Consider the following 25348-nt stretch of genomic DNA (forward strand, 5'->3'; position numbering starts at 1 on the left):
GCCCGCTGTCGTTTGTTTCCCAATGGAGCCTTAGCACCCGATCAAGCTTAGCGGCCCGTCACACTGACCCGCACGTTTCTTTCTTTCCAGGTTCTTTTCTTTCACCCTCTCTTTTCAGTCAGCTACCATTCGCCCTCGACATGACATTCCGTTCTGAGCTCTTTCGCTGTTACTGGCTCGGCTACAGCTAATTTGATATTGTCGAGCTTGATATCATCGCCCTATCTTCGCCATAGTGTCGGCATTTGATCGACCAACATGCAGCGACGACGTCGAAGGCAGCTTCCAGTCTCGTGTCAGCTCTGCCGGTCCATGAAGTTGAAATGCAGTCGCGACCAACCCTGCTCCAACTGCGTCAGCCGCGGGGTTACCTGTGAGCGCGCATATCGGGTGGAGCCGACCACCTTGTCCATCGTGTCTCCCAGCACTACTGACCCCGTGCAAGCGCAGACAACGTACTTGCAGCAGCCGGGGTGGTCCGCTAATCCCAGTGCCGGTACTGGCACCGGCAGCAATACCGAGATCCTGTCGCGTCTACAGCGGCTGGAAGACATCATTCTTCGGACCCACAGTGCCGCTGCTCCGCGTCCCTCTACGGAGCCCTCATACATTTCCGAGGGCGAGGGGGACTCGAAATGGCTGGAAGGGGTCGGGACCCGTGACACTTCCGTGGTAAGTCTCTGATGTTGCCTGGCCAGCACTCGATGTGTCATGTACTGACCGAGCCGTGCGCCCTGCCCACTTGTAGTTGTCATCCATGTCCAATGGCGTATCTGTCCGCGTACTGGCGGTGCAGCAGGCATTAGAGACTGACATTTCCCTGGGAGAGGCGTCCGGTAATTCCTCATCCGTGGGCAGCTGTGTCGCCAGAGCGTGGTTGCCACTGAAGAATGAGGCGGCCTGGCTGCTAAAGCGCTACGGCGAAGATGTCACCTATCTACATCACATCCTTCATCTCCCGTCGGTGCGCCAGCAGATGGAGGATTTGTACAAGCAACTATCCCTGGGGTTACAGATAGAGCCCTGCCATGTCGCATTAGTTCTCAGCATTTTTGCCAGCACGGCCTACACGCTCACCCCTCTTACCGGCGGGGACGCGGTATTCACCAACGAGCAGACAGCTGTCAAGTGTGCCTTCCTGTGGAGTAAGATGGCCTTGGATGTGCTGGAGCACTCCAGCCGCAGCACCTCCGGCTCCATCGAAGATATCCAGGCGACCATCATCCTGTCCTTTGTCATTTTCAACTTCGAGGGCTTCACCATGCGCTTCCGCGCACTCAGCGCCAGCGCCCTAACCATGGCCCGCGATTTGTCGCTCCATCGCTTGGACGCGCGGCCGGACCGACTGCCTGGCCTCCAAGCACCACTGGACAGCGATATAGGGCGGGAGATCAAACGCAGGGTGTGGTGGCATATGGTCTCGACTGACTGGTGAGTTTACTTTGTGGCAGACTCGTTCCCCGGCCAGGGCGACGGCCAGCTCTGCTAACGCGCCTTCCTCCTCCCCCCAGGCTCCTGGCACTGTCAGGCGGGCCCCAAGAAGGGACATACTTGATGCACCCGGCCCACATGCGCGTCAACTACCCACGGAATCTCGATGATCGGGACCTCGATTGTTGCGACCCGCAGTACAGTCGACCCCTATCGCAACCAACGGCGATGACTTACACGCTCCTACGCATCCAGTTGGCCGACATTTGCCGCAGCGCCATCGATGCGCTACCCCCGCCCTTTTCGGACTGGGGCGAGGTGAACTACGATCGGTTCATCTCGCTGGACCAGCGCTTCGAAGCCTTCATCCGCAGTCTCCCAGTCTTCTTCCGCCTCGACGAGGCCAGCCGCCGTCAGAGCCGAGACGTCGAGCGCCAGTACCCCCAGATAATCGTGCAGCGGTACATCCTCTGGTCGACCCTGCAGGGGCGCCGGTCGAAGTTGAATCAGCCCTTCCTCACGCGCGTGTCCATGAACCCACGCTATCAATATTCACGGAAAGTGTGCCTGCAGTCGGCGCGCTGTGTGATTGAGCTTAAGGCCCTCATGGATCATGACATGGCCTCGCTCGCCCGGCTGGCCACCTTCCTCCACAACTACTTCCTGGCCACCGCGGTGCTGGTCATGGATCTGTGCCTCAATAAGGAGGGGGGCAGCGGCGAAGACCGTCGCCAGGAGATCGTTGACGCGTGCCGCGTCCTGCAGGAGGCCGAGGCGACGTCGCCCATGGCGAGCAGGTTTTTGAAGTCCCTCATGGACATCTTGCAGAAGTATCAGATCCAAGTCCTGCCGGCAACCACGGTCCCGGATGTGCGACCACTGTCGGCTAACACCGGTGTCAGTGGCGTGCCAGATCCGAATCTGCCGGACAGGGACCTGGTGAGCCCCAGCCAGATCTTGCCAAGTGCGTACGATCCGTTGGAAAATGCGAGCATTGATGATGTATGGCAGAACTTCATCAATCTGGATCAGAACTGCAGCCCCGGCAGCTGGGATCATTTATTTTCGGCCTTAGACAACAGAATTGTGTGAGATGAAAGGGAGCGGGTTCTAGTGATCCAAATACTCTAATGGGGTAGCGCAATCCTGGGTTCTGCGCGATCTCCAATTATATTATAAGGAGATACCTTGGCTTTGGCAGGCGCACATACTTCAACTTAACCTGAAACCCAAGATAGCCCAGTGCGTGCCACAGCACCAATGACCAACTCCAATAAAGCGACGTCGACATCTCCCATGGGCGGATTTTTAGTGAAGACGCCACACTTCGCTTCCTCTCTACACCCCACAATGGACACGCCACATAAACTGTCTTCTATACTGGCGAACAGCTAGGATATGGCTACATTATGGGCTTCCTTTACTGTAAACCTAAGCAACATGAAAGAATGTAGTTGACTTTCTTATATTAATTACAGGTCGACTTCCGGGTACTAATGTTAACCTATATCTACTAGTAGGTGGGTGAATAATTCTTATACCCTAACCAAACCGTCCTAGTTTAGATTACGTTATGGCACTCTAACTACTTCAAAATCGCCAATCTTCGCTCGTATTTCCCCAACATACCCGCCCCCCTGCCGCCAGTCCCAGACAAGCGACCAGAAGGACTGCCCGAGCGCCGTCTCCCGTCATCCTATGTCTGTCTCGGCCGTAACTGTGCGTAGTAAGCGCGGGTTCATGTAAGCCACAAGGCGCCCGGTCCGTTGTTCCTTCGCAGGGCCCACCCCGGCCGGTCTGGTAGCCATATCCGTCTCAACATCATCTTATCTCCGATACTCCTTTCGCTTCCAAAGGATGGCCATCGGTTTGGCTCACTCGTCCGTGTTCGTGTGCGAACATGGGCTGTCTTATTAAACTATTGTCCTAGCCGCGAAGGAAAGTGACAAGCAGTAAGACAGTAGAGTCCAACGGAAAGCGCGTCGGTCCATCAGGCCTCTATGTAGTTGTGGTGACACTTTCCTGCAACGTTTCTGTACTGGTGAAGCTAGGGAACAAGCCTTTCTTTGACGATCCCTCTTCATCAAGCTGTACCAGCAGAAGTCCAATCGGAGAGACATCATCCCACCGCTCTCATCTTCTCGACATCAAGCCCTGGCAGCAGAGATGGGCAGCCTTTCTGATGTTCGCGTGGAGCCAATTGCCATTGTCGGTTCTGCATGCCGATTCCCTGGGGGAGACAACTCTCCATCCAAGCTCTGGGACCTTCTCCGCTCTCTGAGGGATGTTTTGATGGACTTCCCACCAAGCCGTCTCCGGCTATCCAACTTCTACCACACAGATGGAGAGCACCATGGTTCTACTAATGTGACAAACAAATCGTACCTTTTGAGTGAGGATCCGAATGAATTTGATGCAGCACTGTTCAATCTCAATGGCCTTGAAGCGCAGGCCATGGATCGGCAACATCGGATCCTTCTCGAAACGGTCTATGAAGGGCTGGAGCGTGGCGGCTGCAGCCTGGACGACATCCAAGAGACCAAAACATCAGTTTTTGTCGGCGTGATGAACGCCGATTACTACGACATCCAGCTGCGGGACACGGAGACTATGGCTCGGTATAACGCGACTGGAACCGCAAGAAGTATTATATCAAACCGAATTTCGTACTTCTTTGACTGGAAAGAAGCATCTATGACTGCTGACACAGCCTGCTCAAGCTCACTCGTTGCCTTGCACCAGGCCGTTCTTTCGCTCCAAAACAGGGAGGCCTCAGCCTCCATTGTAGCTGGTGCAGACCTGCTTCTAGGTCCCACCATGTATATTGCTGAATCGAACCTGACCAGATCGGAAACGCCCTTGCTCATGGAAGTACTGTCGTGGTTGTCCCGCAGAGTGTCCGGGGGGGCCCTGTTGCGACAGCACAGTTGATGCTTCAGGAGAAGGTTACTTTCATGATTGGGACGCCGTCTGAGTACCTGATGCTCCTTCAACATGGCGGTGACTACCTCCGTCAAAACAGGGACTGGGGACATGCCTGTCTCGGTGGTGAGTCGGTGACAGAGCCACTAAAGCGTGAGTTCCGGCGCTTATCTCCTAACTGTCCCAATGTGACTGATTGCTATGGGCCAACGGAAACTTCCGCTGCTACTTCATCCAACACGCTTGACCTGCACCGGGATGCAGCCAATGAATATTCGACGGCTGGAAGGCCGGTTCCCAGTTCGACTATATACATCTTAGGTGGGAATGGGGAACTCGTCCCACCGGGCTTCGTTGGCGAAGTATGCATTGGTGGTGTCGGGGTCGCCCTCGGGTACTGGAACCTGCCAGACCTTGACAAGCGAAAGTGTATCCATGACCCTTTTGCATCTTCAGCAGACAGGCGCCTGGGCTGGAAGAGGTTATACAAGACGGGCGATCGTGGGAGGCTGGGGCCAGACGGGGGCTTGATATTTATGGGCCGACTCGATGGTGACACACAGATCAAGCTACGTGGCTTACGGATCGACCTCGAAGAGGTGGGCAACAGCCTGCTTCAAGTCGCCGCCGGACTGCTTTCAGACACGGTGGTGTCGGTACGGGGGGACCCAGAATTCCTTGTCGCTCATGCAGTACCGGCCAGGGGTCAAAAGGTGACGAATAGCGATCCCAAGTCGTTCAAGAAATCCTTGCCGCTACCCCAAAACATGTGTCCGGCAGCTATAGTGTTACTTGATCGTCTTCCCACCACTCCGAATGGGAAGGTCGACTGGAAGGCTTTACAGGATAAGCCTCTGCCTACTTAGCCCGACTCCTCATTTCCCACTGAGACTCTAAGTGTTGCAGAGGGGAAGCTCCGCCTGATCTGGCAGGATGTTCTGCAGCAGGTCACTCAGGCCGGGCGAATTGATCCACGAACGGACTTCTTCATGGCGGGCGGCAACTCCCTTCTCCTGGTCAAACTCCAGGTAGCGATCAAGAATGCAAACGGCTTATCCATCACCCTCAAGGATCTGTACCGGTGTTCTACGTTGCGACGGATGGCTACTCTCATTGATGACGAGAAGAAGAACCAGCCCTTCTCCGAGACAATTGACTGGGAGGAGGAGACACGCGTACCCGGCGGCCTCGCACGCGGCCAACGGTCGCGAGAGCCCAAAACAACTGATCTGCGCATCGCCCTCACGGGATCGACCGGGTTTCTGGGGGTGGAGATTTTGAAGGCCTTGCTCGAACAGCCGACCGTCAGCAAAATCCATTGTCTTGCAGTAGACGCGCAGCAAGGTCAGAGTTTCCCAAAGTCCCATAAGGTTGCTATCTACCCTGGATCCCTTAATTTTTCTGCGCTAGGGCTGAGTACCAGGGAAGTCGACCGTAGACGCCTTGATCCATGCGGGTGCAAATGGACATTGCCAAAACAACTACTTCTCGCTGCGAATGCCCAATCTAGGATCCACTCGCTTCCTCACCGAGCTGGCGCTCTCGAGAGGCGTTCCCCTACACTACGTTTTTTTCTAACCGGGTGACGTTACTCTCCGGCGATGTCGCGCTCCCCCCGGGGTCAGTATCGGCATTCCCGCCGCCCAAGACTGGCAGCGATGGCTTTACAGCGTCGAAATGGGCCAGTGAGCGATAATTGGAGAATGTTGCCGAGGCGACGGGTTTGGATGTGTGCATCCACCGGCCTTGTGCGCTGACAGGTGCCCAAGCGCCCAGCGAGGGTGCCTTGAATGCGATCCTGCGATTTTCTGTGCTGATGAAAGTCGTACCACAGTTTCCCAATGTAAGAGGATTCTTTTATTTTGAGAAGGTGGGAGTTGGGGCGGCCAACATCGTGAAGAAAGCTTTGCAGAGTGTCCAGGTAACCAGGGATCATGCCACATCGCTTTGCATCATTCAGCCATCACTCCAGTGGGGACAAGGTGCCGGTTGACAAGATCCAGGAGCGTATGCAGGACCTTTATGGTGGGGTATTCGGTCGCCTTGCGCTTGCAGAGTGGGTGCAGAGGGCCCGCACTTTGGGACTCGAGTCCCTGGTAGCCAGCTACCTGGAGGCCATGGAGTCGCGCGGCGAGGAGATGGCGTTCCCCTTCCTAGGGATGTCAAGCGACTAAGAGTGTTGTAGTTGGGCTTCTTTGTTTGATATTCTCTGGCACCCTCGGTCTCAGAGACCACATATGGGACAATATACAAGACTACCTACACCAAGATATCAACAGCATATAGTACGTAAAGGACTAGCATGATATCTAGAGTTAGTTGTATTTACAGAGTCCTTAGTAAGTGACCTCGAATGTTCCCAGAGCGCCCACTGATTATTTATGCGATGTCTTTATAAAAGCGGCGGCACCCGTATTAGGTAGGTGCGCAAGAACCGTTCATTATAGGGCTAATATACTAGTAATTAAGCACTTCAACCAGTCCGCTACCTGCATATCAATATCACCTCGCTTATCAACGCACGAAATCGTCATACGCTGCTTCCAACCCGAAAGCGGATCATTCAATTGGTGGGCTGGATTTTGTCGCGTGTACGGAGTAATCTTATCTGATATTACTCCAACTGAGCGGAAATTGTTACTATCAGCACGATTGTAGTAATGGTAATGAAACTCAGGGGCGGCGATAGTCTGCCGATCGTTCATTCAGGGACGGGTGTTCTGGGCCCTATTGGTGGAGATCCCCGCCTGAGGCAACCAACATCGGACCCCTGTTGGGCCGGACCATGTGGCCATAACCTTCTTTTGCTTTTGTCTTCTCCGCTCATATTATGTATGAACACCGGGAATCAGGGCGAAACAGAGAGAGAGAGAGAGAGAGAGAGAAAGATACAGAAAGTATACCAGCCAATTTGTTAATCCATGATGGGACCGCAGTATCAGTGTACCCCATGGTTGTGGTCGCGAATCCACCGCTCAAAAAGGGATCGGCACGTCAGTGAAGCAAACTTCTCGCTGGACCCATCCTATTGCGTGTCTCTTGTATGGACAGCCGGCGGGGGACCGCGATCAGCATTAGTTCAAACGGCCAACTGTGACTGATGTTCCGTGTTATCGGCTTTTCCGCCAGTTTCACCAGAATTGACGTTGATGTTGTGCCGACCTTTTTTTTTCCTCCATTTTTATTTCCTCTCCCCACAGGGCAAGTGAGGAAGCGTCCCGGTCCCACACTACCTGTCCGACGTTGTTCCCGCTTTGCCCCTTCTCGGTTTTTCCCTCCATTTTTCCCACTGTCTTTCCCTATTAATATTGGCCATGGTGTAAAGGAGCCTCCAGATTCTTTTCTCCTTTCTATTAACTCTCCTTCCTTTTTGTTCTATTCAGTCATTCTTTGATACCCTCATTTTGACCGTGTCACGTCGGAGTTGGAGTAGACACACGTCGCTCATTTATCGTTCTTTTGAACTTTGTACTCTACAGAGTAGAACCTAAATCCTATATATGCTTGTTTTGATTAGCGTCCTACTATCATTGTGAACTGGGTACCCGCAATCACGCAATATGGCCCGCGGATTCGTCGCTGCTTTCAGCACCCTGCTGCTGTCCATGGGGGCGCTAGCCCAAGATACTTGGCCGTATATGACTCTACAGACGGCTGACTTTACGCCCCCTCAGCTCGAGGTGAAAAAGACCGGAGCTACCGACCCTGGTTACATCTTCATTGGTCCTCGGGGTAACCAGCCGAATGGCACTGCGGCCCTCATCTACGATGAGGACGGCAACCTTGTGTATCAAGGCCCTACCGAGGTAGCCGCCAACTTCAAGGTGCAGAGTTTGTATAACAAAGATGTCATCACCTTCTGGGCGGGTAACATGATGGAACTTGGTTTCGGCTACGGCACTGTTCACATCCTTGACGACACTTATCAGGAGACCTACACTGTCACCCTTCCAGGGAACTTCATCTCCCCGGATGGTGTTGCCAGAGACTCTTATATTGATCTCCACGAAAGTCACGTAACCAATCGCAACACCCTGTTGGTAACCGCCTACAATATCACTCAATATGATCTGACCTCCATTGGCGGTAAAATGGATGACTATATGCTGGATGGCATGTTTTTCGAGATCGATATTGCTACCAATAATATTGTGTATCGATGGAGTGCCCTTGAACATATTCAAGATATTCCCCTGGAACAGTCGAAGCAAGGTCTGGGTGACGAGTATGGCACCCAAGAAAAGCCATGGGATGCGTATCACATCAATTCGGTGGAGCTTGTAGATGGAGGCTGGATTATCTCCCTGCGTCACTACTGGTCCGGCTACTTCATCGCCGAGAACGGCACGGTCATGTGGCGACTTGGTGTAAGTTTCTGTGTTTGATACTGGCCACTTTCAACACTGACGCCTCTTTTAGGGTGAGAAGGGTGTTGGCGACTTTGAGATTGACGATGGTGCCGTCTTCTCGTGGCAGCATGACATGCGTGTCTATAACCAGACAAATGAGGGCATGGTCCTGGACCTGTTTAATAATGCCAACACACCCACGGAAACCGTTGCTCCCACCACCGGTCTGAGTCTGTCGTTGGACCTGATCAACCGGAAGGTTACCACGCTGCGGACCATGAACGACGGTGATGATGTCATCCACAGTGTCAGTCAGGGAAGCTATCAGCTGATGAACGAGGAAACGAACCATGTCTTCATGGGTTACGGTTCCATCTCGAAGGTGAAGGAATTTGACGCCAACAATAATGTGGTCCTCACCGCCCAGTTTGGTGACGACAATGCTGTTGCGTCCTACCGTGGCTACAAGTGTCAGTGGAAGGCTACCCCTTTCTGGAAACCCGCCGTCGTGGTGGAGCGACACTCAACCTCTGCCACGGTCCATATGAGTTGGAATGGGGCCACTGAGTATGACAACTGGGCCATCTACACGGCCAGCTCTCCTGAGTCTACCGACCATACCTTTATTACATCTGCCCAACGGACCGGCTTCGAGACTGCTGTAGATGTAAACAACTTGAGAAGCCCTTACTTCCAGGTAGTTGCTCGGAAGGGAAATGTTCCACTTAGCAGCACTATTGTCCCAGTCGCTTAAAAATCCTCCGTGTCAAGCTTCGACGACATGTGACTCCGTGCTGTGATCCTGGGTTTGTGTCACGGACGTCGCCAGCCGTGTACATGTCATTGGAGACCATGCAAGCTTTTCTTTGTAAATTCTTGACTTGTTTTGTTCTTGTATATATTTATCATTGACTATACATGTAAATACTGTCCGCCGTACAGAATATTGACCCTCTCGATTAGTCCACATCGACTCTAGGACACATAGCACGCTATAGCCTACATCTATCTGAATGATTTCTGAGAGCTCACCAGAGAACGCCTCGACGCCGCTACAAACATTGATCTGGAGTAGACCCATGCATGTAGAACAGAGATAGCCCTGCATTGTTGAGCTGCGCAGACCCGCCAGAATGCTAACGAGCTGCGTTCCACCCGCTCCGAGATATAAATGCACCTGGTCCTTGTCCGTAGGAAAGCTACATACCGACTGTAGCTGTATGAAGCATTTACCGCGGGTTTGTCAAACCCCAGATACAACACGATATAAAACATGGTGCCTTCCCAGGTATCTGTGTTCCGACCTGTCGCTCACTATACATAATTTCGACCAAATGCACCGACCATCGTATTACTCTCCACTCGCGCAACAAATCTAATGGCCTGCTAGCGTGTGTAAGTCAGGTCCATACATTGATCCAAGAACTATACACAAGCTCCCTTGCAGCGACACTACTACGCAAAGGTAAATTTCGGGAGATTCTGCAGCGGTCAGATATCAAGAAATGTCGGGTCTTACTAGGAAACACAGTAACAAAAGTAAATCAATTTACAAATGCGCAAGGATATACGAACGGTACACAGAACAAGCTGTCAGTCCCAAGATATATAGAAGCCCTCTCTTCCCCTTCCAAGAAAAGCACATCCCAACCAAGAGAACCCCAAACCAAAACATCCCAATCAATCTCAATCCAGACAGAAAATGCACTTCCCATTAACCCTCCTCACCACCACCGCCCTCCTCCTCCTCCTCCCAACCCTCACGCCCGCCTTCCCCTTCCTCCAGACCCAGAACCAAACCTACTACCAAAACCAAACCAATCCCCAGAACCAAACAACTCAGCTCGGCCACGCAATCGTCCGCAACAACTGCGCATTCCCCATCTACCTCTGGTCCGTGTCCTCGACCGTCAGCGAGCAGCAAAACATGACGCAGGGCGCCCTCTACGCCGAGACATTCCGGCGGGACCCGCAAACCGGCGGCGTGGGCATCAAGCTCACGACTGTGCCAAACGGGCTCGAGACTTCGGCGCCCCAGACTATTTTTGCGTATAACCTTGTCGCCGATAGGGCTTGGTATGATTTGTCGGATGTGTTTGGGGATCCGTTTAGGGGCAACAGGGTGTTTTTGGACGGGGAGGTTACGGATATTGTTTGGGAGAGGGGGGTACCACCTGCGGGGTCTAGGATTGGGAATCAGAGGGCCGGGGTGGATTTGGTTTTGACGGTTTGTTAGTGTTCTTTTGCTGGGGTGGGCTTGGGTTACGGGTTGTTGCTTAGTTGTGGTTAATGAAGGTGATCAGCTTAATCGTTTTGCTTGGCTTTTTATGAGTTATTGGAAACCAGAATGATGCTCAGCTAGTAATGGTAATGGGTTGCGCAAGGGTGATCGTCATTCCTTACAGTCCTCGTCAGTTCTACTCAGCTTAGTACTGAAGAATAACAAAAGGAAAGAATAAAGCAAGCCGCAGCTACTATTGAGCACTCCATGGGACCGGCCGAGGAAGATCATTAAACCACGAATGCTTCAATGCACTCGCCGCACTGATGCGCATCTCCGGCCGCAACTGCAACATGCGCCTCAGCAAGTCGACGCCTAGGTGATCGATTCGCGGAACAACCTGCCGCAGATCTTGCGTCGCATAGACTGGGAAATCAGCCTTGTACTCCGGGAATTTCGAAATCCCGGGCCAAGAGATCTCAGACGGCGTGCCCATCACTCGGAAGATCTTTAGCAGCTGGTCATCGTTTGTGGTTCCCGGGAATAGCGGGCGTCCTGTGTACATCTCTGCTAAAATGCAGCCGATCGACCAGATGTCGATACTGGTGTTGTAGCTGCGGCTGCCGAGGAGCACGTCCGGCGCGCGATACCAAAGCGTGACGACTTCGTTGGAGAAAGTGTTGACCGGGATGCCGAAGGCTCTGGCTAAGCCGAAATCGGCTAGTTTTAACTGGCCCTTGGTGTTGATTAGCAGGTTCTGAGGCTTGAGATCGCGATGCAGAATCCGGTTCTCGTGGCAATGCGCGACGCCTCGGAGTAACTGGTGGACGAAGGATTTGATAAGAGTCGGTTCGAGCTGGCCGCGATTACCATGGGTGTCCATATATCGTTTAAGATCCTTGTCCATATATTCGAAGACGAGCATGAGCTTGTTCTCGGTGTGGACGACATCGTACAGCGACAAGATGTTCTCGTGTTGGAGCTCTTTCATCAAGGAGATCTCGCGAATGGCGGTGGAGGGTGTTCCTTCTTCTGTGTCGAGGTGGATCTCTTTTAATGCGACCAATTCTCCTGTTTGGTTGTTGCGGCCTTTGAAGACCTAGGGTAGCTTGTCAGTTTACGGAAATGTATGGGGGTGCACAATTGCGGAACAAACTGTCGCATATGTTCCTTCACCCAGCTGGAGCCCGTTAGCCAATAATTAACCTGCCTGGGCGGTGCCACGACTGACCTTCTCTAACTGTTGGAATGAGGCGTGTGGCGCCGAAGCCATTTTGATAGAATGTGGTGTAGTAGGGTATTCGCGATCTCGACCGTGTTGAGTGAGGGGTAACAAAAAAGGACGAGGAAAAAGTAATGAGGTAATCCTTGGGAGTCCATATTAATTAAACATTATCAGCGAGACTAAGGAATGGCATCCCGCTAAACCCGAACAACCCCATTATCTTAGGTCTGAGCACTTCGTATCCTCGTCGCTGCGCTGTGCCGCGGATGGCACATCCACTTTCGGGTTATTGAGGCCACGTACTCCTTGTCGGTCACATTTATAATAATTAGGGCTGTGGCGGGATTGGAGGAGGAGCTTGTCAGGCGGTCGCTCGTTGGCTTATCTTAGGTGAGAGTCGTTCTTATCGGACATGTCAACGTCGATAGTAATAGGTAAAGACATGTCTGTTCAAGAGTCCAAGTCCTAGCAACTGCTCTGATCGTTCCTTCTTCCCTTTAATTGCTTGCACGAACGGCACGGCCAGCTGGTTTCGGATGATGCGGCATGATTACTGCAGTGGTCATCGGATATGACCCTCGCGGGGGCTAGGTCTTTCAATTTCTGACATTCAAGATGTCGGAATATCGAAGCTGCTTCTATCTCAATCCGAATATCAGATACAGATCTATATAGATGGGCACTACCGTACTAAAGGGCTAGTCTAGAACCCTTTGGGCGCAAGACCGAGGGTCCGGCTCCCATGAACTGGCAAATAAGGCAAGGTGTAACCCTGACACAAGAGCTTCTAGCGTCCTCTATACAAGTAGGCACCCCACTTAGTTAGGAGATGTCTTTGACCTGTAGTATTTGCAATTCTCCGAATTGGGGACGCGGTGTTTTTGTTGTCGATCCCGATCGATGTTTTCCCTCGGTACTTCCTCATTAAGCCATAATCCGTGTGCTGCCTGCCAGTTCGTAGAAATTGGCTGTGGCTTTTCCTTGGGTCTTGAGTTATTTCTCCAAATCCTTGAGTCTATGGCTCCTCTTAATTGGCTAGAAACATATTTTAGTGGGAGTGGGTGCCTTTTGGAATCTCCAAATGGTGGCTTTAGGGTATTTATATGCAGTAACCTCGGCTTTCTGTCCGAATTACCAGATCGGTGATCCCCGCATCTTGCGGTCCTCCGACCTGCATTCAACTTCGCAGCCTCCCACTTCTTCACCTCTCCTTGCTAACTTCGCTTATTGACCGCTATTTATACTCTTTACTTATTCTTCTTGTCGATCCGTTTATATAGCCACTGCCTTTCGCGCTCATTGCTCCATCTGCTATATAGAGCTCCATAGAACGCTTTCCCCGCATTATGGTCGCTCCCTCCATCCGCGTGGCCCCTTCGGCCGCCAACAGAGCTCTCAACCTCCTGCGTACTGTTCAGTATACTCACCCGCCATCATGTCCATGCCATTCGAACCCTAACCATCACCATCACCACCGCACACCCACTCTAGCGGATCATGTCCGCCGCCACATGGCCACACCCGTTGACCCCTCACGGCAGAAGGAGTACGCCTTCGAAATGGCCGCCTCCAGCATCCGATTCGGCCCTGGTGCCACAAAGGAGGTTGGAATGGACTTTGCCAACATGCAGGCAAAGCGAGTATGCATCGTCACAGACCAGAATGTCTCCAAGTTGGACGCGATGAAGCAAGCCGTGGAGGGGTTGAGCCGGGAAGGAATCGAGTTTACGGTGTTCGACAAGGTTCGGGTTGAACCAAAGGATTACTCGTAAGTAGTATCCCGTAGCCCAATTAATTGTGTACTGATAGAATTAGTGTCAAAGAGGCAATTGCTTTCGCAAAACCATATAACCCTGATGCGTTCCTCGCAGTGGGTAAGTAACCCACTGTCATCCCTTGAACGGCTAATGACCGCACAGGTGGTGGATCGGTTATTGATACCGCAAAGCTCATGAACCTCTACACTGTCTATCCTGAGGCTGATTTCCTCGACTTTGTTAATGCGCCCATTGGGAAGGGTCTTCCCGTAGAAAGGAAATTGAAGCCCTTGGTAGCGGTGCCAACCACCGCAGGCACTGGATCAGAGACCACCGGAACTGCCATTTTCGACCTCGTGTCCAAGGGGGCCAAAACCGGTATTGCACACCGGAACCTCAAGCCGACGCTGGGAATTTGTGACCCCCTGAACACGCGGACCATGCCGTCCGCCGTGCACGCCTCCTCCGGTCTAGACGTCCTCTGCCACTCCCTGGAGTCATGGACTGCAATCCCATACAATGAGCGTACTCCCCGCCCAACCAACCCCATCAACCGTCCCGCGTACCAAGGCGCGAACCCAATTTCCGACATCTTCTCCCTGCAAGCCCTTCGCGACACCGTCAAGTATCTGCCCCGAGCTGTCAAGGACCCCGATGACTTTGAGGCCCAGTCAAAGATGCTTCTGGCTGCTACCTTGGCCGGTGTTGGATTTGGTAATGCCGGTGTCCATCTCTGTCACGGCATGAGCTATCCTATCTCCAGTCAAAACCCCGGCTACAAGCATGCTGGATATGACGTCGAGCACCCGATTATCCCACACGGTGTGTCAGTCGCCGTCACCGCTCCTGCAGTCTTCCGATTCACCGCTGCATCCAACCCAGACCGCCATTTGGCAGCAGCCGAGGCCTTCGGCGTCGACATCTCGAACGTCAAGCGCGAAAGCGCAGGTGAAGTGCTCGGCGAGGCCATTGCTAAGTTCTTGGCTGAGCTGGGTGACCAGCCCCGTGGCCTGAAGGACCTCGGGTTTAAGTCCTCGGATATTGATTCCCTGGTGGAGGGGACTCTCCCGCAGAGACGGGTTCTGATGCTTGCGCCTAATCTCAACGAGGAATTGGAGGCGGAGAAGATTGAACTGAGGAGCTTGTTAGAACAATCCATGGATTATTAAAATCGGGACAAAGGGGATTTTTTTCTACTGCATTTGTTGCGTCATATCAATACCAATCTAGTTCCATGTTCAATATCAGTTTCTATCAAATTGGAATAAATACGAAAAACTTCCATATCGACCGCGGAGAGGGCAATACGCTGCTAAATGGATCTAGTATACGTACAGACAATATAAGAATTATACAGTAGTTATGGCCAATAACAGTAGAACATAACTATTGAATCCAACAACAGAACCACCCGTTCATGACATGTCAACGTTACCAGTAGTAGCAAAGGCACTGCATTTACCCAACAGAGCAGCATAGCCCAATACCCTGATAGCGGTGGATCAAATGGAAAGCAACAAGAGGGAGAATATAGAAATTACGCAATGACCAAAGTCAAAGAGGCACCAGATCAATAATATCCACGTAGCCACGCTGTGTAGCAGACAAGTATGAAAAAAAACAAGTTAATGAATAACAGCCTTGTGGGGAAGGCTTGCTGTATGACGGGCTCATGAACTGTAGGGACATGGGGCCTGATCAACATTATCTCCGTAGATTCAGACCACACAAAACGATTGTTTGCTCGGTTATTTCTCAAAGGATTCTATTATTAGAATGCAGAGATGTCAGATCAGGGAATCATATTATATCTGAAAACTTGGAGGTAACGGGAACATTAGGCGATCTTACTGTGCACTTAGGCATGTGTTATGCCAAGGGGAAAGGAAATGGAGGGCGGGGAGATGGAAGAATAAAATTAAAAGAGAATCAGAGAGGTAACGTAGTATATAGGATGAGCCGATGATACGTAACAGAATAATCATGTTATGTATATCAAGAGCTACGAAATATATCAGAGTGGAAATGACCGTTCCGCCAGGTAAAAACATTGTTACCATAGAATCTACTCATAAAATTCATAACTTCACTAAACAATTTGTAAAACGAGGATATACAGATCTATCTATACGTTCCCTCTAGTGTTGTAGTAGTAGTCAAACTTCTCATTAATATGCGGTTTCACTATGATACATGGTTAATTAGATCCACCAAACTCCGGGATATTTCCTGCCATCACTCTAGTGTAGTATCGTATCCAATGGACCACTTTAATCATGAATACGACCTCGGACCCTAAATCCTCAACCAAAGATAGAAACCGAACTATACCGTATTTGTTCCCTATATCTCGTGAATTTTCCACTAATGCAGGGAAACACGAGGCCATCTTTCCCCCCAAACTGACCACTAACCCTAAACCCGGGTGATCGACAAGGTAGCAGATTTAAAATAGAATCACCAAGTTTTCAAGCACCAACCATATTGTTGAGCGGGCTTTAGCGACTACACTATATATGTAGTTGCTAGCATGATACTAGGTACCTATCTGGCATTCGCGAGTATTCATCGATTGCCTGCCAAGGGGGGTACAGTTATTGGCCTTTACCCGCGGTTTAGATACATATCTAGGCCAAACTATGGCTGATCCATGACGCGCTAACTCGGACCTCTGGGGCCGTTTTTTTTTCAGCCTCAGATTCTATGTGGTTATTCACGCGTCAGTGTCGTATGGAATGAATGAAAATCAGGGCGAACAGTGGGGCTCGTCCAATACGATAGGAACAGACCGTCGGGTAGTGTTGTATACTAGGCAAGGTTGAGTGAAATGTCATTGAACCGACTGAATAGAATAGGCTGGTTGACATTTCGAGCTATTGTCATAAGTAGTATAGACTGCAGAAGTGTATATGATGGGTCCATTTCTGGGACGGTGACATAAATGGAAAGAGCGGTCCATCCCCACGAACCAAACGCTTCTCATGGCTGGTTCCCACTAGCATATTAGCTACGTTTACGATTTTGTTCAAACAGAGAATGGTCGGAGTTCCTCATAGCACTGCATGTGCACTCTGTCGGGAGCGACGCATTAAGGTGTGTATACTTGATGGCAAGCATTTCATAATGGGCATCAAATGTCTAATAAAGAAAGTGCGACCAAGCTAAACCACAGTGCTCGCAATGCCGCAAATACCGTCGTCCCTGCCCAGGATACACGAGGTCTTTCCGTTTCCAAGATGAAAGACCAGCCTTGGAGCGTCGCCATCGAACATCCAGAAGCCCAACATCTTCTGTCATTTCAAGCGAGTCTAGCTGGTGGGACGTAGCACCAACCGTTCGGAATAGCACCATAGCTACAATGGAGCAGGCCCAACAGCAAGTTGTTGCCTCAGCTGACGAGCACTGCGAAATCAAGCAACAACAGCAGCTGGCGTTTAGAGTATTCATGGAGAATGCCTTTCCAATATCCCACGCATACAATCAATTTCGCGAAACGAATTACCCCAACTTCACAGACCACATTACCTCCAAGTTTGATCAAAGCGTCTGTCTTGACACATCAGCCTACAGCGTTTGTCTCGTGTTTCAAAACCGGACAGACATGGAGGTCTCATTGCTGAACAAAAGCCGTATCGCATACATACACGCTCTCGGAGCACTTCAGCAGGCGCTAAATCTTGAGCAAATCTCGAACAAGTCCGATATTATTGGTGCTATCATCTTGCTCTCGATATATGAGATGCGTGTGCCATCCGAGCCTCACGACAAATGGCCAACACATTGCCACGGCGTTATGGAGTTGATGAAGGAGCTGGGAGCAGAGAGCTTCACGCATGGGTTTGCGCGCTCTTGCTATATCTTCTTTCGCGGGTTCCTGATTGCCTACGCCTTTCACCAACATCAGCCGTGTTTTCTCGAGGGAAAGCAGTGGCAGCAGTTAGCAGAGAGGCTCAGGGCTGAGGACTCACAGAAGCTCGGTATAGGTAGAGTGTTTGTGGATGTCACGGAGCGCATCTTCATGGAGCTCGTTAAGTGTCCGAGATACGTATCTGAAGCCCGATTCTACCAGAGCACCCACAATTATGAGCAAGCACTGGTATTGTGCTCTGAGGTTGTCCGTGCGCAGATCAACCTGGGGTTGCTTGCAACTCAACTGGGAGACCTCATCAAAATCTATCAGCAGGAGGGCATTCTGAACGCCCCAAAACTCTTACTCGATGGAGTAGACAATGCCCTCCGTCTCTTGGATGCTCTATCTAAAAGACTTGTAAAGGTCCCCATCCCGCCCTTACGGGTTTATTCCGGGCTGGCGCAGCTTATTAATAACAATTATATCGCGCAAGACGCTCTTTGGCTGGACCATTTGGGTTGTTCAATGGGACTTTTCTGGACTACACTTGCTGATTGAACCATGAACACATGGAGTGTTTATCTTTACGCCAATGGATGCTATAGGCTTATATGCTGTTGGGGATAGAGAGTGCAAACCATGACCTTAGTGCCATATGGTCTTTTGGTCGAGTGGGATTGATATAGATACGAATTAATGAATACTGTCATTATCACAACCGAAGACTAGCGGTCACATATGTAGGAGGTCTCTAGTATCTGATCCAATCAACATTATCGACAAAAGGCCCATGCTAAGAAATGATACGTTAGAGTTTCTGTTAATCTAGCATATAAATTTAGATCATGACATGGCCGTGCAGGTGCAACTGCGGCGACATTCTAGTATCATGTTAAGCAGCTTCCGGATGTGCTTCCTAGCAAGAAATTCTCCATCAATTACCGCTTGTGATATTATAGGTCCACTGTACGAGACAGCTCTAATATTCACACTCGTGGCGTCCCATGTCTAAAATTCCTATAGATGCAGGCTGTGGACCCCAAGGTTAGTAATGGACAGAACACCTGACCCGCCAAAGTTGCCTCGTGATCAAGGTTCCTGCCTCAGGATCCCACCAGATCGGAGAACTTTCCTCCGGGAGTGACTCAATCGCAAGACGTTTGCCTCTGTTCTTGAAATTTCTGCGTATCTCTCAAGCAATTCACGTTGATTTGCCTAGCAATTTGTCACTCTTTCCCCAAATAGATTTCCATCTGCATAATTATATACCGATAGAAGTATAGAGACCCACCGTCGTGAGAACCGAGTCATCGGCCAAGAAAAGACGAATTGTCCAATTTCGGCTGCACGGTGTGTATCCTCCGCTTGGGATTGGATTCAAACAGTGGACTGATTGATTTTCCACTTTTTTTTAGCCTGGTGGATATAAATTGACATTCCACCCAGCTTTCTCCTTCCAAGCCATCGTTTAGAAAGGTACCTTTTCCAATACCTGTGCCCGACGCCTTATCGCTACCCCGCTACCCCACGTTTTTAAATTCTCGGTTTCCCAACTGACCGGCTCGACCTTAGCATCCATAGACTATAGACACAAAAATGCCTCCCGTGATCCATTGCGTGCGCCATGCTCAGGTACTTTCGCGACAATCTTGACACACTCTGAATTCACGTTAACGCACCGACCAGGGCTTCCACAACCTTTGCACAGAAAACCATGTCATTCGCGACCCCCTCCTCACCGACTTGGGCAACGAGCAATGCCGCAAACTCTCTGAAAAATTCCCCTTCCATGACAAGATCGATCTCGTAACCGCCTCTCCTCTCCGCCGTACCATCTACACCGCATTGCAGAGTTTCGGGCCTGTTTTTGAAGCGCGAAAGGACACGAAGTTGGTTCTGCTCCCGGATGTGCAAGAAACCAGCGATGTTCCTTGCGACACAGGTAGTGACCCGGATGTGCTGCGGAAGGAAATGGAGGAAAACGGATTGCCTGTTGACTTAACATTGGTGCATGAGGGGTGGAACAACAAGGTGTGTTGATCTTTCTTCGACGGCCCCGGTGCTACCCGGACAATGGGATAGATGTTAATGTGAGACCAGGCCGGTCGGTATGCCCCGACTCACGCCGCGATTAGAAAGCGAGCTCGCGAGGCTAGACGGTGGTTGAAGGAGAGACCTGAGAAGGAGATCGTTGTTGTGACTCATGGTGGATTCTTGCATTATTTTACTGAGGATTGGGAGGATAGCAGCCAGTACCAAGGTTAGTTGTTGTCTCTTTGGACACTTGAAGAAAATAAATGGCTGACCATGGACAAGGAACGGCCTGGGTTAACACCGAATACCGTACTTACGAATTCTCGTCTGAGGTCCACAAGACTGACGTGGAAGGCCATGAGCTTGAGGGCGAGGATGCAACCCTGGTTGAGACTATCCCTTCGCGTGAACGTCGTGGCAAAGAAGGCCCGGCACCGGACCGGGAAGCTCAGAGGGCTCTGTACAAGAAAGGAACGCAGGGGTGGGATGACCAGGGTTTGCAATTGAGCACGGCTGAACGTGAAGCGGCCAAGGTTCCCGAGGGCAAAGAAGTTGATGGTGTCCGTGTATGAGCTATTGGGATTATCCCCCCTCCTGTTTGATATCTTTTTGTAGATAGTGTTGGATGCTTTGTTCATGGTTTCATATAGAACGGCTGCGTCTTTGTCACTGTGACGAAAGAAGTCCTGAAGAGACGGTTGGGATATTATGAGGACAACTTGGAAAATCTAATACATAATTGAACAAATCTCTTTTATTCCCATACAACAATGAGCATAATGGCCATTGCAATGAAATGCTTGTGACGTACTAAAGGAAATTTGAACAATAGAAAACAACACCTTAAGCTCTTGATCATGGAATACATATAAGGCCCTGTCTGTTTCAGCACTTTCAATAGCTACTGCATAACCATACGCTCTCACCGTAGGTAAATAGCCCTAGCCTGATGAGTCTGACTTGCCTTTGGAACATGCATCTATCAGCTAAATGAAAAAAGGAAGTGTGACTGGCCCAAAGCACTTTTTGCTGTTATTAGCAAGGCTGGACACCGGTGACATTATCTATAGGTTGTACATGCACTCCATATCCTAGAGAGCATATACTGATTGAAAATAGATAACTCTGGCCATTCGCGCCCAATTTCGCTCGTACAAGGTCAAACATGGCCCCAGGCATCTCCTCGGCTGGTAACGAGTCTCACACATATAGAGCCCCATTAGAAGCTATTACCCAGAAGGCTTCGTGCAATTGGCCCGTCAAGGGTTGACCATAAAATCAAAACTACCGCCTAAGTGTCTTCTAGCCTTTGAGTGCGGGGTATACACTGATTGAAGCAGTCAGAGCCAGAATGTACCGTTCCGAAGGGCGGGTGGGTGGCCAACGGCTTTTATCTCTCTTTTTTATCTCCGTGAGACGCAAACCTAGATTTGTCAGATCATGACGAATGCTAACCTTCGTCTAGCTACCGTAAGATATTACTGGATTAGGTGACCCCCACGTTGAGGGTCGATCACAAGTTGAACCTTGTGAAGAGGAAGCGTAGGGCCGTCGCTCATGAAACCACTATGCCATGAGCAACCCAACTTGACGCGAAGAAATGCAATGGTATACAGTCCCCGAATGCACTGAGGCAGATCGTTCAGCAATTAGCTTTTGAGTGACGCTCAACTCAGGCTCAGCACCATTCAGCTCAGATATGAAAATATGCCCATCGCTCATGTTGTATGTGGAGCTCCACGCACAAGTCGCTATTTCCTTTATATCAATCATGTCAAACTAAGTTTCTCTGATCTGATGAGCGAAGATTGATAGATTCCTTCTCTTTGTGAGCATATCGCATGGACTCTGACTATGTCGAAGGTCGAGAACAGTGTTGTCACCACAGCAACACTGTCGGTGAAGTCTTTCTTTGAATCCAGGACCTTTTCATGATCTCAATTGACCTGTCTCAAGGCAGACTCAGACCGACAATGATGGGTCGCGGCGGAGTGCAGGCGACCAGATTATTAGCGTGTTTGAATGAGATGCTGATCGGCCTATGATTCGTCATCACTGCCCATCGCTCACTCACCGTATGGTGTAAACATATAGACTGTTTCAATAATATGGATGCCTGGTACATATTTGCATACTTCGCCCTCACATAGCACGGAGTAATATTGAAAACAGCGCATATACAAGGGTAGAGGCCCCCATTGTTTATATAGCTGCCTACCATTCCAGGGCTTTACTACTGTAGGTTCCCGCATATGGGGGCTATTTTTAGCGACGATCGCGTGGCGCAGGCAGTGCCCCGGACTGCCTCAGGCAAGAACGCGTGTCCGCACCATCTCCACTTCAACCCCCTCTTATACCAAGCTCCATGGCATAATCAAGGCGCTTGACAGGGCATCCAGGGCTTTAAATTGACGAGAACAACCACTGAAATCCACTAAACCAGCTACTGACATGAAAAAATGATTGACGAGAACCTGCCCAGTATGTCCACCAGTCAATCGCAGAAGTAGCACGTACATCCCTTCAGGCCAAGCCCAATACTAACAACCATTCAGCGTTCTTCCTCAAGAAAACCCAGCAGAAGTTCCTCTGGACCATCTTACATTCTCACCGTGGTACTGAGCCCGAGCCTGCGTACACTCTTCGCCACCCCGACCCAGCATCCCCCTCATCGAAGAACCGCTATGCCGCCGCGCTAGTTGACCCCTACGTTCCGGATATCGTCTACGGCGAGGTTCTACTCATTCCCGAATGGACGCAACCAAGTCTTTCCGCAGAGGCTATCCGTCAGAATGGCGGAGTCACCCCACCGCCTGAGCCTATCCTCCCCACCCGCTTTACCATCCACCTCTACAACCCCGACCAGCAGGTCACAGTGGAATACAAACCGAAGACGTGGAATAATCCAGCGACATGGTCATTCGAAATGCCACAGCAGTCCTTCCGACAACCCTCGAGCTCGACTCTAGACCGGACACAAACAGACCCAGCAGCGGCAGATACCACGCCCAAACTTCGCTTCAGCTGGCGGAAGGATAGCAAGCTGTCGAAGGACCTGACATGTCTGTTGTCTGGGAAATCTACTGCGCTGTCGGGAACCAAAACAAAGACCAAGGAGCCGGATATCACAATTTCGATCTTCCAGGGGCTGCGTGAGTTGACGCTCTACGAACCAAACCTATATCGAGTGGAGATGGAGGATTTTAAGGGGTTGGAGGTTGTTCTCTTGCTTGGAGCAGTAACTATTCGCGATGCGTATTTCACTGCGATGAGAGATGCTTTCAAACTTGATGCGACGTCAGTTGCCGCGGGTCCTAGTGCTACTGCTGCTGCGAACATGCCCAATGGACGTGACACTGCTCCGACAGTTAGCAAAGATAAACAACCTGTCTCGGCTGGATCTGGGGCGCTCAACGTCAACACGACACCACCTATTGCAGAGGAGCCCAGAGTTGAGAACCCCCCACGACGCAAGCAGGAACAAGAGAAAGAAGAGGAACGTCGCACCAAGCAACTTCTTGAAGAGGAAGAGAAGGCCCGCCGCAAACGCCAAGCTGAGATCGACGAGGAAACCCGTCGTCTCCAGATACTTTACGGTGAGGAAGAGCAGAGAGTCCGCTTCTCTACTCCGTCGCTTCCGCCGCGGCCAGTGCAATCGCCTCCACCGACAGAGCGGCCAACTGCTGCCGGCCGCGGGGCCCCAGCTCAGCGGTACTATCACACTCACCACCACGCACCGTCCGTGCCACATATCGCACATTCACCATACCTCCAGGCTCCTGGAGGTGTTCCACACAGGCAGTCAGTCGCGTTCCTGCCGACACAACCACAGCCCGCGACGGGATCAAAGCCACAAAAATTACAGCAGAAGAAGAGTTTCTTCGGCTTCCGCAGGTCATCCTCCGACGAAAACAAACTAGCCAAAAAGCGCAGCTCGATGTTCTGATCATTTATCTTATTGAGAAACGAAGTTATGATACCCATGGCGTTGGCGTTTACAGAAAACAAAGAAAAAGAAAAAGAAAAGACGTGCTATGTACATAGACTCAAAGCAGTTCTAACCTGGAAATAAACCAAGGCAATCCAACCGAATCTATACAAAGTCTTATGCATATATAGTCTTTCCCATCCCTAAGCCAACGGCCTCCCCTCGACACCTTCCGACGTAATCTTCACTGGCAGAATATTCCCCTGCTCATCGAACTCCATGCGATCAATACAAGTCACCCGATGATCCCGCTCGGTATCATTAACCGGCCGCCGATGATAAACGATATAGTAATCCTTTCCATCGGGGGTAAACACACTATTATGCCCCGTACTCTGTCCAACGATATCATCGCCCTGCAGAATCTTGGTCGGCGTACTAGAGAACGGACCCGTCGGCGAAGGCCCGGTAACATAGCTAACCCCGTAGGAATTATCCCCCCATCTGCAATAAATCATCAAATCAGCACTGAACTTACACCGCCGTCTCCAACCCAAAAATCTAAGCCCTAACTCCCCCATCTCAAGGAATAAAGCACAAAAAGGAAAAAAAAAAAGAAAAAGAAAAAGAAAACTTACCCTCCAACACTATACATGAAATAATAAACCCCACCCTTCTTCAATACCCACGGCCCCTCCACATAGTCCTTGGGCGTAATCTCCAGATACTCGCCCTTGAGACTAACCATATCACTCCCCAACTCAACCACAACGGCATGGCTCCAGCCCCCGAAATACAACCAAACGCTTAGGTCCTCGTCAACAAACACCTGCGCGTCGATCGGCTCCGCCCCGAACACCGTCTCGCCGACCAACGGCTTGCCCAGCACGTCCTCATACGGGCCCTGCGGTAGCCCCGAGACGGACTTCGCAACGCCAATGCCCGCCCCGTCGCCCGCGGAGAAGTACATGAAGTAGTCCCCCGTCAGCGGGGAGCGGGTGACGGAGGGGGCCCAGGCGGCGCGGTTGGTGGACCAGGGGATGGCGGTTAGGTTGAGGATGGTTGGGTGTTTGGTCCAGGTGAGCAGGTCCGGGGAGGAGAAGGCATCGAAGAATGTTTGGGTTTCGTAGGCGGCGCTGTAGGTCGGGTAGAGCCAGTAGGTGGAGTCGAAGATGCGGGCTTCGGGATCCGCATACCAGCCTTCTATTACTGGGTTGCCGGATTTGGGGGCGCGTTCGGGGTTGAGAGGGGATTGGGTGGTGAGGGTTGGGGTTGAGTGTAGGAGGAGGAGGAGGAAGGTCGGGAGGAGGGTTTGGAGTGTTGGAGGGTGCATTTTTGGCTCTGGGGTATTTGGTCAGGGTGAGTGGATGAGAGTAGAGGATGGGGAATGGGGATTTTGCTAAAGGGGAGAGAGAAGGGCAATGCTAAATACATTTAATGTAAGGGGTTTCTTTATTTAAGTTTGATGTGTTATTGTTAAATTGACTTTTGGTTTGCTGCAGGAATGCGGGGGAAAGGTCGATTAGATTGATCAGATATTGCGCACATGGTCTGCTGGGCTTTGGTCAGTTGCAGTCATGGCATCAGGTGGCTAGGGCATATGATAACTTGTTGTATATTGCTGGTGGAGG

The 25348-nt window shown here is 50.9% G+C and overlaps 11 protein-coding genes across 11 annotated transcripts; 9 read left to right on the forward strand and 2 right to left on the reverse strand.

Moving 5' to 3' along the window:
- Positions 1-258: 258 nt before the first annotated feature.
- On the forward strand, positions 259-2523 carry BDV37DRAFT_267813 (Zn(II)2Cys6 transcription factor; the record flags this gene model as incomplete). Its single annotated transcript, XM_032084075.1, has 3 exons — positions 259-672; positions 830-1402; positions 1687-2523. The coding sequence occupies 3 exons, from the start codon at positions 259-261 to the stop codon at positions 2521-2523; spliced, it is 1824 nt and encodes a 607-aa protein (XP_031946962.1).
- A 1074-nt stretch (positions 2524-3597) lies between these two features.
- Positions 3598-5219, forward strand: BDV37DRAFT_277984 (uncharacterized protein; the record flags this gene model as incomplete). The annotated part of the gene is made up of 2 exons (XM_032085920.1): positions 3598-4215; positions 4278-5219. The coding sequence occupies 2 exons, from the start codon at positions 3598-3600 to the stop codon at positions 5217-5219; spliced, it is 1560 nt and encodes a 519-aa protein (XP_031946963.1).
- A 123-nt stretch (positions 5220-5342) lies between these two features.
- On the forward strand, positions 5343-6527 carry BDV37DRAFT_277985 (uncharacterized protein; the record flags this gene model as incomplete). The annotated part of the gene is made up of 4 exons (XM_032085921.1): positions 5343-5723; positions 5864-6038; positions 6123-6274; positions 6357-6527. The coding sequence occupies 4 exons, from the start codon at positions 5343-5345 to the stop codon at positions 6525-6527; spliced, it is 879 nt and encodes a 292-aa protein (XP_031946964.1).
- Positions 6528-7830: 1303 nt separating this feature from the next.
- On the forward strand, positions 7831-9701 carry BDV37DRAFT_80608 (arylsulfotransferase family protein). The gene is made up of 2 exons (XM_032091258.1): positions 7831-8720; positions 8773-9701. Exons 1-2 carry the CDS (start codon positions 7914-7916, stop codon positions 9454-9456), a joined length of 1491 nt encoding a protein of 496 aa, XP_031946965.1. The 5' UTR covers positions 7831-7913; the 3' UTR covers positions 9457-9701.
- A 506-nt stretch (positions 9702-10207) lies between these two features.
- Positions 10208-10938, forward strand: BDV37DRAFT_267815 (Bys1 family protein; the record flags this gene model as incomplete). Its single annotated transcript, XM_032084076.1, has 2 exons — positions 10208-10294; positions 10546-10938. The coding sequence occupies 2 exons, from the start codon at positions 10208-10210 to the stop codon at positions 10936-10938; spliced, it is 480 nt and encodes a 159-aa protein (XP_031946966.1).
- Positions 10939-11057: 119 nt separating this feature from the next.
- Positions 11058-12622, reverse strand: BDV37DRAFT_80679 (Cdk5/Pho85 family cyclin-dependent kinase). Its single transcript, XM_032091260.1, has 3 exons — positions 12155-12622; positions 12080-12103; positions 11058-12022 (listed from the first exon to the last, which is right to left on the reverse strand). Exons 1-3 carry the CDS (start codon positions 12194-12196, stop codon positions 11177-11179), a joined length of 912 nt encoding a protein of 303 aa, XP_031946967.1. The 5' UTR covers positions 12197-12622; the 3' UTR covers positions 11058-11176.
- A 772-nt stretch (positions 12623-13394) lies between these two features.
- On the forward strand, positions 13395-15115 carry BDV37DRAFT_80674 (hydroxyacid-oxoacid transhydrogenase). Its single transcript, XM_032091259.1, has 3 exons — positions 13395-13916; positions 13964-14022; positions 14068-15115. Exons 1-3 carry the CDS (start codon positions 13495-13497, stop codon positions 15072-15074), a joined length of 1488 nt encoding a protein of 495 aa, XP_031946968.1. The 5' UTR covers positions 13395-13494; the 3' UTR covers positions 15075-15115.
- Positions 15116-17206: 2091 nt separating this feature from the next.
- BDV37DRAFT_292755 (uncharacterized protein) lies at positions 17207-18447 on the forward strand. The gene has a single exon (XM_032089245.1). The coding sequence runs from the start codon at positions 17264-17266 to the stop codon at positions 18311-18313; it is 1050 nt and encodes a 349-aa protein (XP_031946969.1). The 5' UTR covers positions 17207-17263; the 3' UTR covers positions 18314-18447.
- Positions 18448-19228: 781 nt separating this feature from the next.
- Positions 19229-20605, forward strand: BDV37DRAFT_236482 (uncharacterized protein). Its single transcript, XM_032080614.1, has 4 exons — positions 19229-19387; positions 19442-19786; positions 19856-20015; positions 20072-20605. The coding sequence occupies exons 1-4, from the start codon at positions 19352-19354 to the stop codon at positions 20359-20361; spliced, it is 831 nt and encodes a 276-aa protein (XP_031946970.1). The 5' UTR covers positions 19229-19351; the 3' UTR covers positions 20362-20605.
- A 1431-nt stretch (positions 20606-22036) lies between these two features.
- On the forward strand, positions 22037-23840 carry BDV37DRAFT_236485 (uncharacterized protein). Its single transcript, XM_032080615.1, has 2 exons — positions 22037-22270; positions 22345-23840. The coding sequence occupies exons 1-2, from the start codon at positions 22249-22251 to the stop codon at positions 23733-23735; spliced, it is 1413 nt and encodes a 470-aa protein (XP_031946971.1). The 5' UTR covers positions 22037-22248; the 3' UTR covers positions 23736-23840.
- An 80-nt stretch (positions 23841-23920) lies between these two features.
- On the reverse strand, positions 23921-25050 carry BDV37DRAFT_277993 (glycoside hydrolase family 43 protein; the record flags this gene model as incomplete). Its single annotated transcript, XM_032085922.1, has 2 exons — positions 23921-24221; positions 24356-25050. The coding sequence occupies 2 exons, from the start codon at positions 25048-25050 to the stop codon at positions 23921-23923; spliced, it is 996 nt and encodes a 331-aa protein (XP_031946972.1).
- Positions 25051-25348: the final 298 nt, after the last annotated feature.

The sequence above is a fragment of the Aspergillus pseudonomiae genome (genome assembly GCF_009193645.1).
Source record: "Aspergillus pseudonomiae strain CBS 119388 unplaced genomic scaffold BDV37scaffold_2, whole genome shotgun sequence".
NCBI classification, from domain to species: Eukaryota; Fungi; Ascomycota; class Eurotiomycetes; order Eurotiales; family Aspergillaceae; genus Aspergillus; species Aspergillus pseudonomiae.

What these genes read in the sequence shown, in the direction of transcription:
- BDV37DRAFT_80608 (XM_032091258.1), top strand. Translation starts at nt 7,914, where the DNA reads ATGGCCCGCGGATTCGTCGCTGCTTTCAGCACCCTGCTGCTGTCCATG. An exon ending in CGGTCATGTGGCGACTTGGT is followed by an intron (nt 8,721 to 8,772) that starts GTAAGTTTCTGT and finishes CGCCTCTTTTAG; the next exon opens with GGTGAGAAGGGTGTTGGCGA.
- BDV37DRAFT_80679 (XM_032091260.1), bottom strand. Translation starts at nt 12,196, where the DNA reads ATGGCTTCGGCGCCACACGCCTCATTCCAACAGTTAGAGAAG. An exon ending in CATTCCAACAGTTAGAGAAG is followed by an intron (nt 12,104 to 12,154) that starts GTCAGTCGTGGC and finishes AACGGGCTCCAG; the next exon opens with CTGGGTGAAGGAACATATGC. An exon ending in GTGAAGGAACATATGCGACA is followed by an intron (nt 12,023 to 12,079) that starts GTTTGTTCCGCA and finishes AAGCTACCCTAG; the next exon opens with GTCTTCAAAGGCCGCAACAA.
- BDV37DRAFT_80674 (XM_032091259.1), top strand. Translation starts at nt 13,495, where the DNA reads ATGGTCGCTCCCTCCATCCGCGTGGCCCCTTCGGCCGCCAACAGAGCT. An exon ending in GTTGAACCAAAGGATTACTC is followed by an intron (nt 13,917 to 13,963) that starts GTAAGTAGTATC and finishes TGATAGAATTAG; the next exon opens with TGTCAAAGAGGCAATTGCTT. An exon ending in TGATGCGTTCCTCGCAGTGG is followed by an intron (nt 14,023 to 14,067) that starts GTAAGTAACCCA and finishes ATGACCGCACAG; the next exon opens with GTGGTGGATCGGTTATTGAT.
- BDV37DRAFT_292755 (XM_032089245.1), top strand. Translation starts at nt 17,264, where the DNA reads ATGGAGCAGGCCCAACAGCAAGTTGTTGCCTCAGCTGACGAGCACTGC.
- BDV37DRAFT_236482 (XM_032080614.1), top strand. Translation starts at nt 19,352, where the DNA reads ATGCCTCCCGTGATCCATTGCGTGCGCCATGCTCAG. An exon ending in ATTGCGTGCGCCATGCTCAG is followed by an intron (nt 19,388 to 19,441) that starts GTACTTTCGCGA and finishes CGCACCGACCAG; the next exon opens with GGCTTCCACAACCTTTGCAC. An exon ending in GGATAGCAGCCAGTACCAAG is followed by an intron (nt 20,016 to 20,071) that starts GTTAGTTGTTGT and finishes ACCATGGACAAG; the next exon opens with GAACGGCCTGGGTTAACACC.
- BDV37DRAFT_236485 (XM_032080615.1), top strand. Translation starts at nt 22,249, where the DNA reads ATGATTGACGAGAACCTGCCCA. An exon ending in GATTGACGAGAACCTGCCCA is followed by an intron (nt 22,271 to 22,344) that starts GTATGTCCACCA and finishes ACAACCATTCAG; the next exon opens with CGTTCTTCCTCAAGAAAACC.